This window comes from Globicephala melas, chromosome 13 (assembly GCF_963455315.2).
Source record: "Globicephala melas chromosome 13, mGloMel1.2, whole genome shotgun sequence".
Classification (NCBI taxonomy): Eukaryota; Metazoa; Chordata; class Mammalia; order Artiodactyla; family Delphinidae; genus Globicephala; species Globicephala melas.
The window spans coordinates 82,900,406-82,916,425 of record NC_083326.1 but is presented as its reverse complement, the minus strand read 5'-3'; the positions used below and the strand labels follow the sequence as shown (position 1 = coordinate 82,916,425).

The 16,020-nt window shown below is 62.4% G+C and overlaps 2 protein-coding genes across 10 annotated transcripts in view; one reads left to right on the top strand and one right to left on the bottom strand.

The window, feature by feature from the left end:
* VPS37B (VPS37B subunit of ESCRT-I) overlaps positions 1-9,246 on the top strand; it is a 29,838-nt gene extending 20,592 nt beyond the window's left edge. Inside the window, exons 2-4 of the mRNA XM_030860167.2 lie at positions 511-682; positions 2,765-2,847; positions 3,507-9,246. Coding sequence (XP_030716027.1) covers positions 511-682; positions 2,765-2,847; positions 3,507-4,010 — 759 coding nt within the window. The 3' untranslated portion in view covers positions 4,011-9,246. The remainder of the gene's footprint in view (positions 1-510; positions 683-2,764; positions 2,848-3,506) is intronic.
* LOC115855216 (huntingtin-interacting protein 1-related protein) overlaps positions 7,545-16,020 on the bottom strand; it is a 73,111-nt gene continuing 64,635 nt past the window's right edge. For 8 of the 9 annotated variants that reach the window (XM_060310965.1, XM_070047027.1, XM_060310968.2 and 5 more), the window contains 25 exons: positions 15,742-15,882; positions 14,981-15,038; positions 14,806-14,881; positions 14,482-14,622; positions 14,321-14,382; positions 14,007-14,079; positions 13,744-13,927; positions 13,572-13,660; positions 13,364-13,480; positions 13,172-13,273; positions 12,740-12,934; positions 12,376-12,523; positions 12,157-12,243; positions 11,707-11,814; positions 11,463-11,599; positions 11,083-11,193; positions 10,776-10,834; positions 10,509-10,539; positions 10,366-10,428; positions 9,899-9,999; positions 9,671-9,776; positions 9,435-9,558; positions 9,295-9,356; positions 8,923-9,129; positions 7,545-8,631 (listed from right to left, as the gene is read on the bottom strand). In XM_060310965.1, the coding sequence (XP_060166948.1) occupies positions 8,584-8,631; positions 8,923-9,129; positions 9,295-9,356; positions 9,435-9,558; positions 9,671-9,776; positions 9,899-9,999; positions 10,366-10,428; positions 10,509-10,539; positions 10,776-10,834; positions 11,083-11,193; positions 11,463-11,599; positions 11,707-11,814; positions 12,157-12,243; positions 12,376-12,523; positions 12,740-12,934; positions 13,172-13,273; positions 13,364-13,480; positions 13,572-13,660; positions 13,744-13,927; positions 14,007-14,079; positions 14,321-14,382; positions 14,482-14,622; positions 14,806-14,881; positions 14,981-15,038; positions 15,742-15,882 (2,630 nt within the window). In that variant the 3' untranslated portion in view covers positions 7,545-8,583. Of the gene's footprint in view, positions 8,632-8,922; positions 9,130-9,294; positions 9,357-9,434; positions 9,559-9,670; positions 9,777-9,884; positions 10,000-10,365; positions 10,429-10,508; positions 10,580-10,775; positions 10,835-11,082; positions 11,194-11,462; positions 11,600-11,706; positions 11,815-12,156; positions 12,244-12,375; positions 12,524-12,739; positions 12,935-13,171; positions 13,274-13,363; positions 13,481-13,571; positions 13,661-13,743; positions 13,928-14,006; positions 14,080-14,320; positions 14,383-14,481; positions 14,623-14,805; positions 14,882-14,980; positions 15,039-15,741; positions 15,883-16,020 lie in introns of all 9 variants that reach the window. The other variant, XM_030860159.2, reaches the window with a different exon arrangement.

Genomic DNA, 16,020 nt, shown 5'->3' with positions numbered 1-16,020 from the left:
GCTCAGACGTGAAGAGCTGGTGTTGGGCGTAGGGACAGAGTAGAACAGGGCCCCTGAGTGGATTCCTTCCCAGGGTCTCGGGCTCTCGCGTTTGATCTCAAAGCCTGATGACTAAGCCTGAATTGACACCATGCCAACTGGCCCTCCTCTGATAAAAAGTGATTCTTTCACTTCTCTGGAACAGCAGCAACTCGTTTTGGAAAACTCTAGCTCTAAATCTTTAGAGCCGTTCACTCCTAAGAGCACAATGGCAGTGGTAAGGAATTCCGGTCACAGCACAGCTCCTGGGGTAAAAGCTTCAGCAGGTCCTGGGACAAAGCCCGTCCTGCAGGCCTGAAGGAGAGGAAGTGGTCTCGCTCTTTAAGAACGGGAGCAGCGTCCAAGCTAGAAATCGGGGCTGGCGTTGGGGTGGGGGCAGCTGCCCAGCCAAACAGAAGCTGCTGCGGTGGCCCCGGGGGTGGGGCTCGGGGCTCACACGCTGGTTCTCATCACCCTGTATGGTCTTTGCAGACGCAGAATGTTCAGCTTAACAAAGAAATGACGCTGGCCAGCAACCGGAGCCTGGCAGAAGGAAACCTTCTCTACCAGCCCCAGCTGGACTCTCTGAAAGCACGTTTGACCCAAAAATACCAGGAACTCCAGGTGCTCTTTGAAGCCTATCAGATAAAAAAGACCAAATTAGGTAACTCTTTTAGGGTGATCTTTCAAGAATAAAGAGCTGAGGGAAGGTTGCATTTCCAAGCTGTTGCACTAACCAGGAAAGAAGTGTTACTGTGGGGCAATTTCAGATTAAGGCAGTCACTACTGCTGTGAAAAAATAGTTTATATATAGGATTGTGTCAGTAATTTAGAAGAATAGACTTGACTACTTTTTTTTTTTTTTTGCGGTACGCGGACCTCTCACTGTTGTGGCCTCCCGTTGCGGAGCACAGGCTCCGGACGCGCAGGCTCAGCGGCCATGGCTCACGGGCCCAGCCGCTTCGCGGCATGTGGGATCTTCCCGGATCGGGGCACGAACCCGCGTCCCCTGCATCGGCAGGCGGACTCTCAACCACTGCGCCACCAGGGAAGCCCTTGACTACTTTTTAAACAAGACTCTACCTCTTCCAAACAGTATAGAAAAAAGGCAATTTTTCTGAATTATGATATACAACGAATGCTTTATCCTTGAAGTTAGGCCCTCACAGTTAATGTTGAAAAATATTCATCACTGGAATACTTTATTTTAATGTCACACTTTACTTTGCAGCCATTATGAAGTGACGCAGGCATTGACTATTGTTGAAGCCTGAGTGCATTGGGGGTAGCTTTCAAGGAAACTGAGATTAAGAGAAGGTTAAAAGGGGAGTTCCCTGGTGGTCCAGTTGTTAGGACTCAGTGCTTTCACTGCCGTGGCCCTGGGTTCAATCCCTGATCAGAGAACTAAGATCTCACAAGCCGAGGGGCACAGCCCAAAAAAAAAAAAAGGAGAGAGAAGGTTAAAAAATCACCCCCTTCAGTGAAGTGTACAGTGACGTCCGATACCATGATTCCTGTATCTGTGTAACTGCAGTAAAAATGCACTGTAACACACCCGACCAGAATGAGTAAAGGTGAAAAGACTGGCAACACCAGTGCTGGTGGGGATGCGCGGTTCTTCCATTGCTGGGAGGAGTGAGAATTGGAGAAGCTGTTAGCACCTGCTACAGTGAAAAGTAGGCATGCTCTATGATTCAGCAGTTCCACTGCTGGGTGTCTCCCCAACAGAAGCGAACGTTCACTCATGTCTATCAAAAGATGCACACAACGGGCTTCCCTGGTGGCGTAGTGGTTGAGAGTCCGCCTGCTGATGCAGGGGACACAGGTTCGTGACCTGGTCCGGGAAGATCCCACATGCCGCGGAGCGGCTAGGCCTGTGAGCCACGGCCGCTGAGCCTGCATGTCCGGAGCCTGTGCTCCGCAATGGGAGAGGCCACAACAGTGAGAGGCCCGCATACCCCCCCCCCCACACACACACACACAAAAAAGATGCACACAAGAATGTTCGTTATAGCTTGCCTTGTGAGAGCCAAATTTGGAAACAGTCTAAGTGTCCATGTACAGAATGGTGGGTAGGTTGTGACACTTACACAACTTTCAGTGCCACAAAGCGCGGAAAGAAATGAACTGCCGGTTCATGCAGCAACACGGATGGTCTCGGAGACATGGTATTGAGCGGAAGAGGCCAGCACAGAGCACATACTGTGTGGTTCCACTTGTGTGAAGTTCAGAAGCAGGCAGGACTCTTGGGTAGTGGAGGGCACTCTGGGAGTGGCCTGGGGAGCCTTTGCAAACACTCTGTATCCCAGGCTGGGTCATGGTGGTTGGGTTTGTCTATGTAAATACATATATACATATATATGTAAAAATTCAGGTGGTGCACCTAAGATGTGTATACTTTATGTGTTTATGTAAATTATCACTCAGAACTCCAAAGGAAATAAATTATAGGGTTAATTGCAGGGTTAGGTTGCAAGGTTGGGTCACACGTTCAGTAATCGCCCCTGTATTGTGAGGCGGGAGGGTGACGCCGGCTGCCGTTACGGCCTTTCCTCTCAGCTTCCTGGAAAGTCAGCTCAGTAGGTGTGACCCTCCTGTCGCCTGTCCAGCGAAAGTACACTCTTTCTTCGAAAGGGAAGTGGGGAGGAGACTGGGGGAGCGTGTCGTCCTGAGGGGCCGGGGGTCATGGTGGTTTCTGAGGGTGTGCCCGTGCCCCTCACGCTCTCGTGCCTCCTGCTTCTTCCAGATAAACAGTCCAGCAGCGCTTCCTTGGAGACCCTGTTAGCACTTCTGCAGGCGGAAGGGGCCAAGATCGAGGAGGACACCGAGGTAAATCCAGCCAGCCCAGCGGGACGCCCCAGGGCAGTTACCTGTGCCTGGGCCCAGTTCCCCCAGGGCCAGGCATGCCGGCTGCGCGGAGTGGGCAGCCCAGCCGGTGGGCTGGGGAGAGCGCCAGCCTGGGGGCCAGGGAGGCAGCGGGGGCGGTCTGGTCCTCAGGTGAGGGGTGCACGCTACACTGTGAATCGGCGCCCGTCCCGTCTGCGTCAGCTGGCCGGGCAGAGCCTGTGGGCACGACCAGCTGAGCACCCGAGGCTTAAGCCTCGCTGAGCCGTAAGGAAATGAGTCAGGGTCCAAAGTTGTGTGGTTGTAGCCTCTCCGGACTAGGCCGAGTGCTCTGAGGAACCGTCGGGCGGGGTGGCCCTCGTTGGTGCGAGTGAGTTTCTGTCCTGCTGACCGTGTGGGGCTGGCAGGGTGCAGCCAGTGGAGGGAGGGAAACGCTGGTCTCGGCCGGGGGCTTAGCAGCTCGGGCCCCTCACCTTAAGGCGGGCTCTCCCCAGGGCCCGCTGCCTGTCCGGCAGGTGGGACCAGCACCTCTCTTCCCGCTCGCTCGGCCCGGGTGGGGCACCAGTAGCGGCCGGGGACAGGGAAGGGATGGGTGTCCTCACGGCTGACTTGCCCCGTGAACCGGGTTTCTCCTGCTCCTCCAGAACATGGCAGAGAAGTTTCTCGATGGAGAGCTTCCCCTGGACTCCTTCATTGATGTCTATCAGAGCAAGCGGAAACTGGCCCACATGCGAAGGGTTAAAATCGAGAAGCTCCAGGAGATGGTGCTGAAGGGGCAGAGACTTCCACAGGGCCTGCCGCCGGCCCCGCTGCCCCCCAGGGTGCCCGAGCCAGCGCCCACTGCCCCCCTGCCCTACCCCTCCCCGGAGGCCAGCGGGCCCCCCTCCGCAGTGCCTCGGCGCATCCCTCCCCCACCGCCCCTGGTGCCTGCGGGACGCTTAGCCACGCCGTTCGCCGCCGCCCTGAGCTCAGGACAGGGACCCCCGCACCCAGTGGCGCAGTGCCCACCGCTGCCCCCGCGCGGGGGCCTCCCCGCACAGCAGGGCTTCTCCCTGCAGCAGTTTGTGTTGCCACCGTACCCGCCGGCGCTGCCCCAGAGACCCCCGCCCCGGCTGCCTCCGCACCAGCCAGGCTTCATCCTCCAGTGAGCGGCCCTCGTCCTCCCCGTGAGACTCCCTCGCCGGCGCCTGCTGGCCGGGTGCGCGCACGCAGATGGAGGCCGTGAGCACCGGCTGCTCTGCCAGGGGCTCTGGTGCTCGGGCCAGGGCGTCCATCTGGTTGTAGAGCCGTAGGTCAGTGGTAAGCACACGTAGAACCCTGGTTGTGGACACCTAGGCGGTTGTGCGCTGGGCCTCAGCCGGGCATCCCGTGGTCGCGCTGGTTTGTGTTCTCGGTATGATTCCTCAGTCTGGCGTTGAATTTGTGAGTTTGGGGAAAGTCGTCGTCTCCCCCCCACCCCCACCCCCCGCCTCCGTTCCCACGTAGGATCGTGGTCCTCCCGTTGCAGCTTTATTTAATAAGCATGGTTCATCATTTCTGCTTTATTTTCAAGACAGTTCTGTGGGTCCCAGCCCACTGCCCACCGTGGCCTCTGGTGGGGGCCGGTCGGGTGGGCCAGCCCGGAAGGTGCTTCCTGAACCCGTGTGGGGCGGGCAGTCCTCAGAGTCCCTCCCTCCCCCGAGCCTGGATGCTTCAAAGCCACCCTCGGAGTTTGCACTCGGCCCCCTGCCACGTCCAGGGGCCGGGCGAGCTGCGGCGGGTGAGGAGGTGGCCGGGAGCTGAACTTGGCACAGCAGATGACGGCCCCAGCTCCTCCTCTGCCTCCGCCTCGAGCCAGCCCGAGGCTCTCTATGAAGAAGTACTCCTCCAATATTTTTACTATGTGTGTGATTTTCCTGTTTTATATTGGGAAAGAAAACTTTTTTGACACTCATAAGACCATTCAGGGAAACTTTATGAAAAATGCACATACTGTTCTGAGCAGGTTGAGAGTGCAGATGAAGTGAACGCAGTTTCCTTTCTTGCAAGCAGTGCATGGTCGCCCCCGCGGGGCCCGTGCTGTGCCTTAGCTTACCTGGTGCCAGGAGTGGCCGGACAGGCGCTGGGGCGGTGTCACCGGCCGCTGCTGCCCCGGCGGCTCTGCGTTCCGGGAGGGGCTTGTCTGCGTTCCTTGTTGTGTTGCAGGTGGAAGAAAAGCCCACCCGCCTTGAACCAGAATGCCCTTAGCCAATATTCTCTGCCTCTGGCTGGGCCTTGGGGCAGGGGTGTGACAGAGGGATGCCAGCAGCATCTCAGCTCAGTCTGGAGAAAGCCTGCCCCTCAGTGTTAGGGAGGTACCAACAATCTCCGATGCTCTGGCAACACCCCGGGCTGTGCCTGCCCCCTGGGTTCTCATCCGCATGTGCCACGTGTGCCGGATTCCCAGGGCCCCAGGCGGGGCTGGGGGTAGCGTTGCCGCCCACCTGTTGACCAAAAAAGGCCCGTGTGCTCAGTTGTGGAACTCCTGACTCTGGCCTGTGACTCCCCAACTGGCTGCTGCCCAGGTGACAGAATCCAGGCAGAGCTCAAATGGGGTCTGTCCCGGCAGGCCCTGGGCGAGGCCACCAACCTTTGTCCTCAGTTACTGTACGTTTCTACTCCTGGACTTGAACTCCTGCTGTATTGTAATTGTTTTTAAAGAGAACAGCTGTATAGGACGATTTACTGCCCTGCCAATCAGGTGGGCCTGTTAACGCCTGTGTCTCTCGGGAGTGGTGCCACCAGCCCTTACCTCTGCCGCCTGCAAGGGGCGCAGCCAAACGTGTGCGCTCGGTGGTGATGTGGGGGAGGGGCCGCCAGGCTGGCCTTGCCGTCTCCAGGGCCACATCTGAACTGTGCTTGTAAAGCTGTTAAGACCCCTTTTAATAAATAGAGAATTGTTAATAACGGCCCTGTCCTTTATTTGCCTGGGGACCCTCATGACGTGTTTGGTTCTAGAGTATCAGCAGTCAGCGTTCCAACAGCGAGGCTGACTGGTGTGGCTCTGAAGTTACAAAAACTAAAGGCCACTGAGGTGGTTGGTCTTGATCCGAGAATCTCAAATATGCACCAAAAGAGGCAGAAGGAAGCGCGCTCCTCCTGTGTCGGGGTGTCTTTGGGGTCTTAGCCGCCCTGCCAGGGCCTCAGCAGGGGACTCAGGGTGCCCCCTGGGCTCAGTTCCCCACCCCCACCCCCCACCCCCCGGCTTCTGTCCACAGGCCAGCTGCACAGCTGATGGAAACTCTACTTAGAACATTCTCTGCTGATTTCAAGTAAATGATACAATCCTGTGGCCGGCATTCTGCTCTGAGACTCGCCCACAGGTGTTTAAAGGGGACCCGTGGCCAAGTCATGCGCTGCTGGCGGCTGGGAGGAGGGACCTCACTGCCCGCTGGGGCCTTTGTGGAACACGAGCACGAAACAGCCCCGTGAAAGCTTCCCTATCGCTGTGTCCTCTAAACAGATGCCATTGCCTTCGTGTCACAGTGCCGGGAGGGTGTCTAGGAGACACTGCTATGGCTTTCCTGTAAGAGGGAAGCGTTTCCTGAGAAATCGCCTTGCTTTTTTGTTCATGAGAATGTGACTGACAGTTTTGTCTTTTCCCAGTGGCTGCTGGGAAGCTTACAGCCAAATCTGCAGTCCACCCCCCTTGGGGGCGCTGGGCTGGACAGAGCCACGTGTGATTCCTCCCTCGTCGGGGCTGCTTTGCTCACGGGACATCCAGGGAGGACCAGTGCCTGACCTCAGCCGGACTGGTAGGTGCTGCACGCACTGCGGGGCTCCACCGCGACGTGTGCTCACTGAGGACCTAGGTGCAGTCGGCTCACACCAGCCTTCACTGGTTTGGATTTGGTGAGAGAACCATCTGCTTTAGTCTGTTTGCCGAAGCTGTTTTCCTTGCAAATAAGGACCAGACACTGCTCCCTCTCACTGCCCTTCCAGTTCACGGAGGCTAGTTTTCAAAGCCCTTTCTCACCTGACCACACCCGCCCCCTCACAGCCCCATTTCATCCTCCGGGAAACCGAGGCGGGGGAGTGGCGTGCTTGCCACACGGCAGGAGCCACATGAGGTGCCCTTTTCCTCCCCGACCTGCGCCGTCCTTTGGATCCACAAATGCTGGTGACCTTGGGGGAGGGGTGCGGTTGCTGAGGGCAGCCGGCCACGGGGTGCTTCCAGGGAACGTGGGTGTGGGCACAGCTAGCTGCACTCTCAGGAACATAGACGCCTGGTAAGTTCTCCAGTGTAAAGGCTGGTTTGGCCACTGCAGTCAAGTCCAGCCAGGGGTCAGGGTCACCACCAAGCTCAGGCGTGAAATTCAGGTGAAATCCTTCAGGTAAGATTTGTAACTGAGGAATCGGCCTCACCCCTCCCTCCCTGAAAGAGGCGGAGCTTCCAACAGCGCTGGGGGAGGGGGATCAAGACCCGAGGGGGCCTCTGGCTGGGAACAGAGGCCTCTCAGAGAAGAGCCCTTAGACTCCCCAAACAAGCGTCCCAGAGTCACAAACCTCCCGGGAAACGAGCCGGACACTTCTTGGCAGAACCGGAAGCGGGAAGGTTTTCTGTGGCTCCCATGTTCCACTGTTTCCTGCAGAAACTACGGGGGTCCCTCCCCTCCCCAGCGTACTGGCCCTGGAGAAATGAAGAAGCAGGCGCAGCCTCTCACTGTGGGGTGACAACAGTCAAAGTGCGGTTTATTGCTGATCTGACAGACACTTCAACACGAGGAAATACTACACGCAAAGCGAATCGAGCTGCCGCCTTGTGCTCCTCTCCAGGCCGAGATTCTTCCTTCCAGCCAGGCCTCCCTCTTCCCAGGAGGAGGCGGGGGGCTCGAGGAGAGCGCGTTCAGCCCTCCCGGAGGGCTGCCCCCTGCCCCAGGAGCACCAGGTGCCTTTGATCTGATCCGAAGAGGGCGCAGGCAGCTCCTAGTTTCTGGGCTTTTTCTGGCTAAGTTGGAGAGGCCTGCGGGAGGGCTGGAAACCTCCCAGGGATGGGGAGGCAAAGGGAGGAATGAGGTGGCTGGGCATGGGGAGGGGCAGCCAGACCAGGGGAAAGAAAAACAGGAAGCAGGAGGGTCACCGCAGGTTCCAGCAGGAACAGACTCCAGGAGGATGGCAGCACCCGGCCTGTCCCCCTTCCCAGGCAAGGGTCTCGTCCTCAGCGCTCACGGTCACTGACGCCCTAGAGCGAGGCCCAAGGAGAAAGGGGCGCTACCCCCAGCCCACCTAAGAGCATCCTGCTTTGCCTGAGGCCGCACCAGGTCCCAAGAAGGCCACGAACAGGTGATGTCTTCCCCATGTCCCCAACAGCCAGCACAGACTGTGTTCTAGTCACCTCTAACCTCAGACCACGAGTCCCAGGGGCAGGGGAGGCCCGGCCCAAACAAACACCCCTTCCCGTAGCCCTGCTTTCTGGTGTGTTGCACACAAACTCACAAAAGATCTAACTCAGAATATTAGAAATGCTCCGTGTATTTCCTGAAGAGCTGTGGCTCAGGCCTGCTGGGTCCTGGCTGCTCTGAGAAGTTCCTGTTGCAGGTAACTAGGCTCTCGTCCGGGAAGAACTGCTCCGGTCAGCCCCGGTCAGCCCTGAGCCCTTGCGCTCAGCGAGGGCTGGGCCTTCTCAGAGGCTCCTCAGCCACGAGGCCCAGGCCTGGCCGTCAGCCTCCCCGCTGGACCCCTCGGGCGCGGGGGTGGTAGTGGCTAGTAGTTGACGAGTGGAGCCGCGTAGCTGCCATCCTTTTTGTCAAGCTGCAGGAGTCAAAGGTGAGGGGGCTCGGTGGCCATGGCCAGGAGTGCCTGACATGCCTTGCGCCGGGCCCCAGGCACCCCGCCGCTCCTTGGCCCCTGCCCCTTCCCTGGCACGAGCCCTTGGCACCTGCCGTGCTCCCTGCGTTGCTGGGGCCGCGTGTCTGCCCCCACTGGTCAGTGGCTTCTGACCGTCCCCAAGGCCCGCTGCCCCACAGGCCAGTGAGCAGAGGCCGGGACAGCACTCCTGGGGCCCCTCTGCTGTCACCCCCCACCCGCACTGACTCCCCGCACCTGCTGGTCCTGCCTGGGGGCCACGCTGGGCTTCTGGGCCAGGGGCGGCTTCTTGGAGGTCCCACCGCGGGGGGCAGCGCTGGGCCGGCCGGGCTCATCCGCACCGGGCGTCCCCACGGCCCCGGCCAGCATGTAGTGCTGCTTCCGCAGCTCGCCCAGCCGCACGCGCTCCACCTCCAGCGTCTTCTCCAGCTCCAGGACCCGCACCTGCAGCCCGGTGCGCGGCCGCTCAGCAGGCCCACGGCCGCTCAGCAGGCCCACGGCCTCGCCCCAGGGGCCCTCCCGCCTTCCCGGAGCTCAGCCGCGGGAGAGGGACCGGAGAGGGACGGGGGCAGGAGGGGGGACTGGAGGGGGACAGCCGAGGGCGCCCACCTGGGTCTCCATCTCCTGCTTCTTCAGCTTGATGAGGGAGAGGCCGGAGAAGTCCATGGTGTCTGCGGCCAGAGGGGAATGGGTAAGCATCTGGGCACCCGCCCCCAGCCCGGCCGCTGCACCGGGGCCCCAGCACTCGCCTCTGTCCTCGATCTGCTCCTGGCCCGACCTGGTGGAGGCCACCACGCTGGCGGCCATCTCATTGACGGCGCGTGAGCATTCCTGCAGGCGACTCAGGTGTGGGCTGTGCTTGTCGGCCTTCACCTGGGGGGGCAGGACGGCCTGCTGGCTGCACCACCCCCACGCCCACGGTCTCCCCGCCACACGTGGTGCCGCCGCCACAGTCGGGAGCCCAGGAGCCCTAGGGGAGGCTCACCTTGGAGGCCGCCACCAGCTGGGCTGTGCTGGCCGCGATCTCGTGGGAGCAGACGATGAGCTCCTCGTACTTGCCCGTGTGAAGCACCACCCTGTCAGCTGACTCCCTGGGGGCAGAGCCGGGCAGGGCCTGGGTCTCCGACCCCCTGGACGGCAGGCCGCCTCAACACCCCTCCCCAGACCCTGAGCACCACACACCCTGCTGCCCCCCCGACCTGAGGCAACATACACCAGCTGCGTGGCTCCCCAGCCCACGGCCTTGGAGGCGGAGATGAGGCCTTCTGTCCACCTGGAATTCTTGGCGTAAAATTCCTGCTGCGTGGCTGCCCCCTAGTGGCGACAGGAGGGCGGGGTGGACCAGTCAAGGACGTCCTGGGTGGCAACAGATCCCCGCGGGTGGGCCCTCCTCCCCTCACCCCGGCCACTAGGGCGCATCCCTGGGCCGTGGAGGATTGGTCTGGGATTCCCAGGTGCGCTGCATGCACTGGGAGGGCCTGTCAGCACTGCACACTCGGGCGTCTTATGCCCAAGAAGAGTCCCGTGGTCGGCTTAAGCCACAGGGCGGGTGATCCTCGACCGAGAGGACTCTGGAGTCAGGCCCCTTTCAGGAACCTGTCCCTCGATGGCCTAGCTGTGCAGCCTGCCCGCTAGGGAGGGGGTCCCACCTGGCCCCGTGAGACCAGCGGCCCAGCTCACCCTGCCGCTCTCCACGATCTCCTTCTGCAGGCTCGTGGATGTTGTCACCAGGAGCCGGATGGCCTGCCAAGACCAAGACGTGTGTCATTCTTGGGGGCCCGGCCAGGCACGGGGCCCGCCCTGGGTCCCAGCCAGCCACTCACCTTCATCAGGTCTGTGCAGGAGTTGAGGATCCTGAGAGGAGCAGAAGGGTGAGGAAAAGAGAGAAAAGGAGCTGCAGTGCGGCCCCAGAAGCCACGGGGGCGTCAGGGTGCTCGGCAGGTGGGCCCACAGGGTCGGGCGTGCTCTGCGGTTCCCAGGCCTTCTTTCTGGAGAGCTAAGCAGTCAGGAGAGCAGAAGCCCCTCCCCCCCCATCTGGAAAAACTGGGGAACCCGCCCTGGGGCGACTGGCGGGCAGAAGTAGGTCTCACCTCTCATTCACCTCCAGCTTCACCCCAGAGCTGGCATGGCGGGCCTGGTTCATCACGTCCTACACCCGATGGCAGAGCTTTGAGTGGGTGGGGAGGAGGGCAGCGTGCGAGGAAAGGGGACACCCGCACTGGACCAGCCCCGGAGCCAGGGAGGTGAGGCCCAGGACCCGAACACCAGGGCCCCCACCCACCCTCCCACCTCTGACCTGCAGAGGCCGTCTGGCCGTCGCACAGAGGCTGAGTGCGGAGGGGGGTGCAGCCCGCACTCAGCCCAGCGCCCCCGGGGCTCCTGCACCCTGGTCCTCACCTCGATTCTCCGCACCGCATCTTCGATGGCCGCAGACGTGGCCGCCATCTCCTTGTCCACCACAGCCCCGAGTTCCTCCTGACGCACGTCCAGGATCTTGGGCTTCAGCTCCTGGGGGATGAGGGAATCCAGGAGTCAGAGGAGGTGGATTCCACCTCCCACCACCCCACAGAGCCTGGGAGCGAGACTGGGGCTGCCGGGCCCTAGAGAGTAGTGCTCTGTACCCACCCACCCCGTGTCCCACAGCTACAGGTTCTACACGTGAGCACCTATTCAGCCCAAACTGGAAGGAGGTGCAGAGAAGCTAGGGACCCCAGCCCAGCACCACCGCCCCCCTGCAGACCCTGACCCACACTCGGCATCCCGGCTGCACACCTCACCTGGCCCAGCTGAAGGATGCCCTGCAGGGGGGTCTGCACCAGGCTGGGCTGGGCCTGCAGCAGAGCCTGCTGATCCTGCAGCTGCCTCACGAGCTCCAGCGCCCGCACTCCACACTCCCTGCAGGTGTCGATCAGGCCTGGGGGGAGACCCTAGCTGGGTCTGACGCCAGGACCTATCAGCAGCCGCCCCCCTTTCCCAGGTCCACGGGGAGGAGCTCGTGTGACAAGCCCAGGGCGCACTTACGGTCAGCAGGGTCAGTGGGGGCCAGGTGGGAGGTGGCACTGCCGTGGACGATGGTGTCCGCGGCCAGGTGGGAGAACCGGGTCAGGGCTGCCACAAGGGCAGAGGCGTCTACGCGGGAAGAACAACAACCCTCAACGCTGCTGCTCTGGAACAGGCCCCGGTGGTGCCTCTCCTGCCTGGCAAGCCCACACAGGCTCCAGTACCCCAGCTCTCGGTGGGAGGGGGCCGGGCCAAGGTCACGCAGCTGGAAAGCAGCATCGCAGGAACCACCCCCGGGTCTCTGTGACCCCTGGCCCGAAGGGCTGATCTCTGGAACCGGGCTGGGGCTTACTGGAGAGGCGCCTGTGGTGGGAAACCGCCCCGAAAGCAGGAGGCGGCAATGGCCCGTGGGCCCGGGTCACCACCGCTGGCGGCCTCTGCCCTGCCCAGGCCGGCCCCAGCTGCACTCACCTGCCCTGGAGATCAGGTATTGGGCGTGGCCCTTCTCCAGGGTGCTCACGGCATCCAGGGCAGCCTGGGCCCTGCTCACCAGGTAGTCTGCCAGCACAGGGAGAACCGGTGAGGGGCAGAGCCTGGCCTGAGGCCCCGGCACCCTCCTGCCCGCCTCCCTCAGGGTGGGTGGGTGAGGAGGGAAGAGCAACGCCCGAGCGCCTGCCGCCGCGGCCCTACCCGGAGAGCTGGTGCAGCGCAGGTGCAGGGGGTCGTCTAGCTTGCCCACGGCGTCCTGTAGGATGCGCTCGGCCTCGGCAGCGGTGCCCCGCAGCATGGCGAACTGCTCATCCAGCAGCCTGCGCTGCAGCCCCTGCTCCTGAGACTCCTGGTGGGAGAAGGTGAGGCAGCGGTGAGCCAGCCAGGCCCCAGCGGAGAGCCTCGCTGGGGAGGGGGCTTTAGCGAGAGGCCCTGCTGCACCCCCTGTGCCTGGGCTGCTCCCTCAGGATCGGGGCGCGCAGCTCATGGTAAAAGGGAATTCTGCCCCAATTCAGCTGTTACGCAGGGTGAGAGTGCGCAGCAGGGTGGCGGGGCGGGCCCGCACCTTGTCTGCCAGCCGCCCCTGCAGCTCGCCCCTCTCCCTGGAGCTGCGCTGCTGCTCCTGGTCCAGCGCCGCCTCCTTCTCCCGCACCAGGCTCTGGGCTGCCACCAGCTCAGCCTGCCGCTGCCGCACTTCGCTGCTCAGTGTGTCCTTCTCCGCACTCAGCGTATCCAGCCTCGAGCTCAGCTCCAACCCGCTCTGTGTACACCTGGCCGGTGAGCAGGGCTTCCAGAGGCCCCGCCCGCCCCCATCCCCACCCAAATCTACAGACCCTCCCTAGGGCCACAGGAGACTGAAGGCTGGCTGAGGGCCCAGGAGCGGGTCCTGTGCCCTGTATACTTCCTGGGGCTGGGTCAGAGCCACACCCCAAGACCAGGGCAAGCCGCTCTGAACCACGCCCCGCTCCGTGGCAGCCCGGCCTGGGAGGGCCCACACCTGCTCCGCGTGGCTCAGGGCCGCCTGCGCCCGCACCAGCTCTCCCGCCTTGGCCTCCAGCTCCCTCTTGAGCTTCTCCAGCTGGTCACTCTGCTCCTCCAGCTACGACGGGAGGGGACAGGACGTCACGGGGGCAATGGAGCTGGGGGTCATGGGGGTCTACGGGGCAGGGCCTGTGATCACGGGACGCACCTTCATCTCTGACTCCCGTTTCACCTGCTCCACCTGGAAGGCCAGCTGCTCCTTCACCCGCGCCACCTCCTCCTGGCTCTGCTGTGTCACCGTCAGCTGCTTGGCCGTGTCTGCGTTCTGCACCGGCGGGGACCAGGGACAGGCTCGGCTGGGCTGCGCTCGGGGTCCCCTCCTCCCACCGGCCCCCGTCCGCGCCCCCCGGGCCTACCTTCCGGAGCAGCTCGGCGTGCGTGGTGATGAGCTCGCTGTGCTTTTCCTTCAGCTTGTTGTAGCGCGCCTCGGTGGCGCTGGCCTTCTCTGCGGAGGAGGCGGAGGCTACAGCCGTGACCCCCAGCCCGGCGGCGTACCCCCCGCCCCACCCTGCCGCCCCGCCCACGCACTCTCCGCCTCCTCTCGCAGCCCCTGGTGGCGCTCGCCCTCCAGCTGGGCGGCGCGCAGCCGGGCCACCTCGTGGCGCAGCTGCTCGTTGTCCACCAGGGCCTTCTGCTTCTGCTTGCGCTGCTCCTCCAGCTCGGCCTCCAGCGCGTTCACCTGGCCCTTCAGCTGCGCCATGTACCGCTGCGCCTGGGCGGCGGGAGGGTGGGGTGTAGGTCCCCCGCGCAGGGCAGCCGCCCGCCCCTGCGCCGCCACCCGTGCCCCTCACCTCCAGCTGGATCTTGTCCAGCTCCGTGCGGAGCGTCTCCACCTCCCTCTTCAAGGTCTCTATCTGGAGGTCCCTGGGGACAGAGGTCAGGCGGGGTCTTCCCCAGCCCGCGTGGTCTTCCCCAGCCCGCGTGGTCCCGGCGTTCCAGTTCACTCAACCGGGACGATCAGGGGACCCGGGCACGGCCACTGGTCCTCTCATCAGCACCCCCTCGGGGTTTGAGCATCTCAGGTCTGTGTCCCCAGACAAGATCTTTCGGGATCACAGTTCCCGGAAGGCTGTTTCCCACGATGGTGGGCTCCCCCGGCCCTCACCTGTCGTCCTTCATGGAGCCATTCGGGGGTCCAAATGTCTGCTCAAAGAGGTCAGCCACCACCTGCCACGGCAAAGCACGGTGACCCCCGCCCCTACTCCCCCAGGCCAGGAGGGAGTCCCAGCCACCCCCAGTGCCCCCAGCGAGGAGGGGGCGGCTCACCGCTGGTTCCGCGGCGGGGGGCCCCGAGCCGATCTCGATGAGGTTCTCGGGCTCCTCGTCCTCGGGGGCCTCCTCGGGAATCACCACCACCGGCTTGATGTGCTCGGCCAGCGCCGAGGCCCGCAGGAAGTTGGGGGGTCCCTGAGGGGGCAGCGGGTGAAAGCGACCCAGCGCTCCCCCCAGCAGAAGGCCCTCCCTCTGCCGCTCCCACAGCCCACACGAGGCCCCACATGGCGCCCAGCCAGGCGGCCACGGTCCTCAAGCCCAGAGCCCAGGGCAGAACAGGGCTGCAGGCTGGCGGCGGCCTCTGGAGGGCGCAGGTACCTCGGGCAGCCGGGGGATCTGGATGAGCCGCTTGAAGTAGAGCATGTCAGAGGCTCTGCGGAAGAAGTTTCTGAGGCTGCGGGGACGGGGACGGAGGCGGGAGGTCAGAGGAGCCAGGCCCCAGCCCGGTAGCCCCAGCACACGCCACCACCCTCCACCCGGCCCAGGCTGGTACCTGTGAAACTGCTCATGGAACCGGTCCCGGTGGCCTTGCAGGGTGTCTGCCGGGAGGCCTGGGGGCAGAGAGGTGTAAGGGGACTCCCTCCTCGCTCACTGCTGTGCCCGAGACTTCAGATCTGCTCCCTCCCTTCCCCCTCCCTGCTCCTCCACGTTCTAGAAACCATCACAGATTAGACAGATTACCTGCCACCTGGCTGCGTCCCACCCACCATCAGGAGGGCCCAAAGAACCCCCTATGAGGAGTTCAGCTCTCGACTGAGTGAGGGAAGGAACCGGTGAGTGGGACGGGCAGAACCCTGACCACAGCGCACCGCACGTGGGCTCTGCTGGTCCGTCAGGTCGCCCTCCCTCGAGTTTGCCCAAGGTTGACACTGGAGCAGCTCACAGACCCCAGCCAGCAGCCCAGACCCTTTCTGAGCACTAAGGAGCCACCACGTGCCTCCCCCAGTCCTCCCCGCCAGCCCAGTGCGCACCCCGCTGCCGCCTCCGAGGCCAGGCGGTTAAGAGAACTGCAAACACGTAAAACTACGTGGCTCTTCCCACTAAATCTTTGTTTTGGAAAATAGTGATTTTTTTTTATAACAAGTATGTTATTTATGTTAGTGGGTAATGAGTTTATTCCTGTTACGTTTAATTAATAAATATCTTAAAGACTGCTTGACTCCCATCCCTGATACAGTCTATCAGCACAGCCCTCTGGGGCTTCAGCTGACCCTCGGGGCCGAGGCCGGCAGGGCTGGGGGCAGCGGGACTCACAGGAGTGCAGCTTGAACATGAGCTTGACCGTGTAGTGGTAGAGGGGGCTGCAGTCCTGGATGACCTGGATGAGGGGGGCCAGGCGGCACTGGCCTGAGGACATCTGGGACACGGCAATGGCCGTGTTGAGCTGCCGGAAAACTGTAAAAAAATAAAAATAAAAAAGGGGGGGGCGGGAGGAGCCTGAGCACGCGGAGCTGGGAGACGCAGGCGCAGACCCCACTCTGCTTACAGGCATAGTGACGACCAGTGAGGACAGCGGCTGAGCGCTGGCCCTGA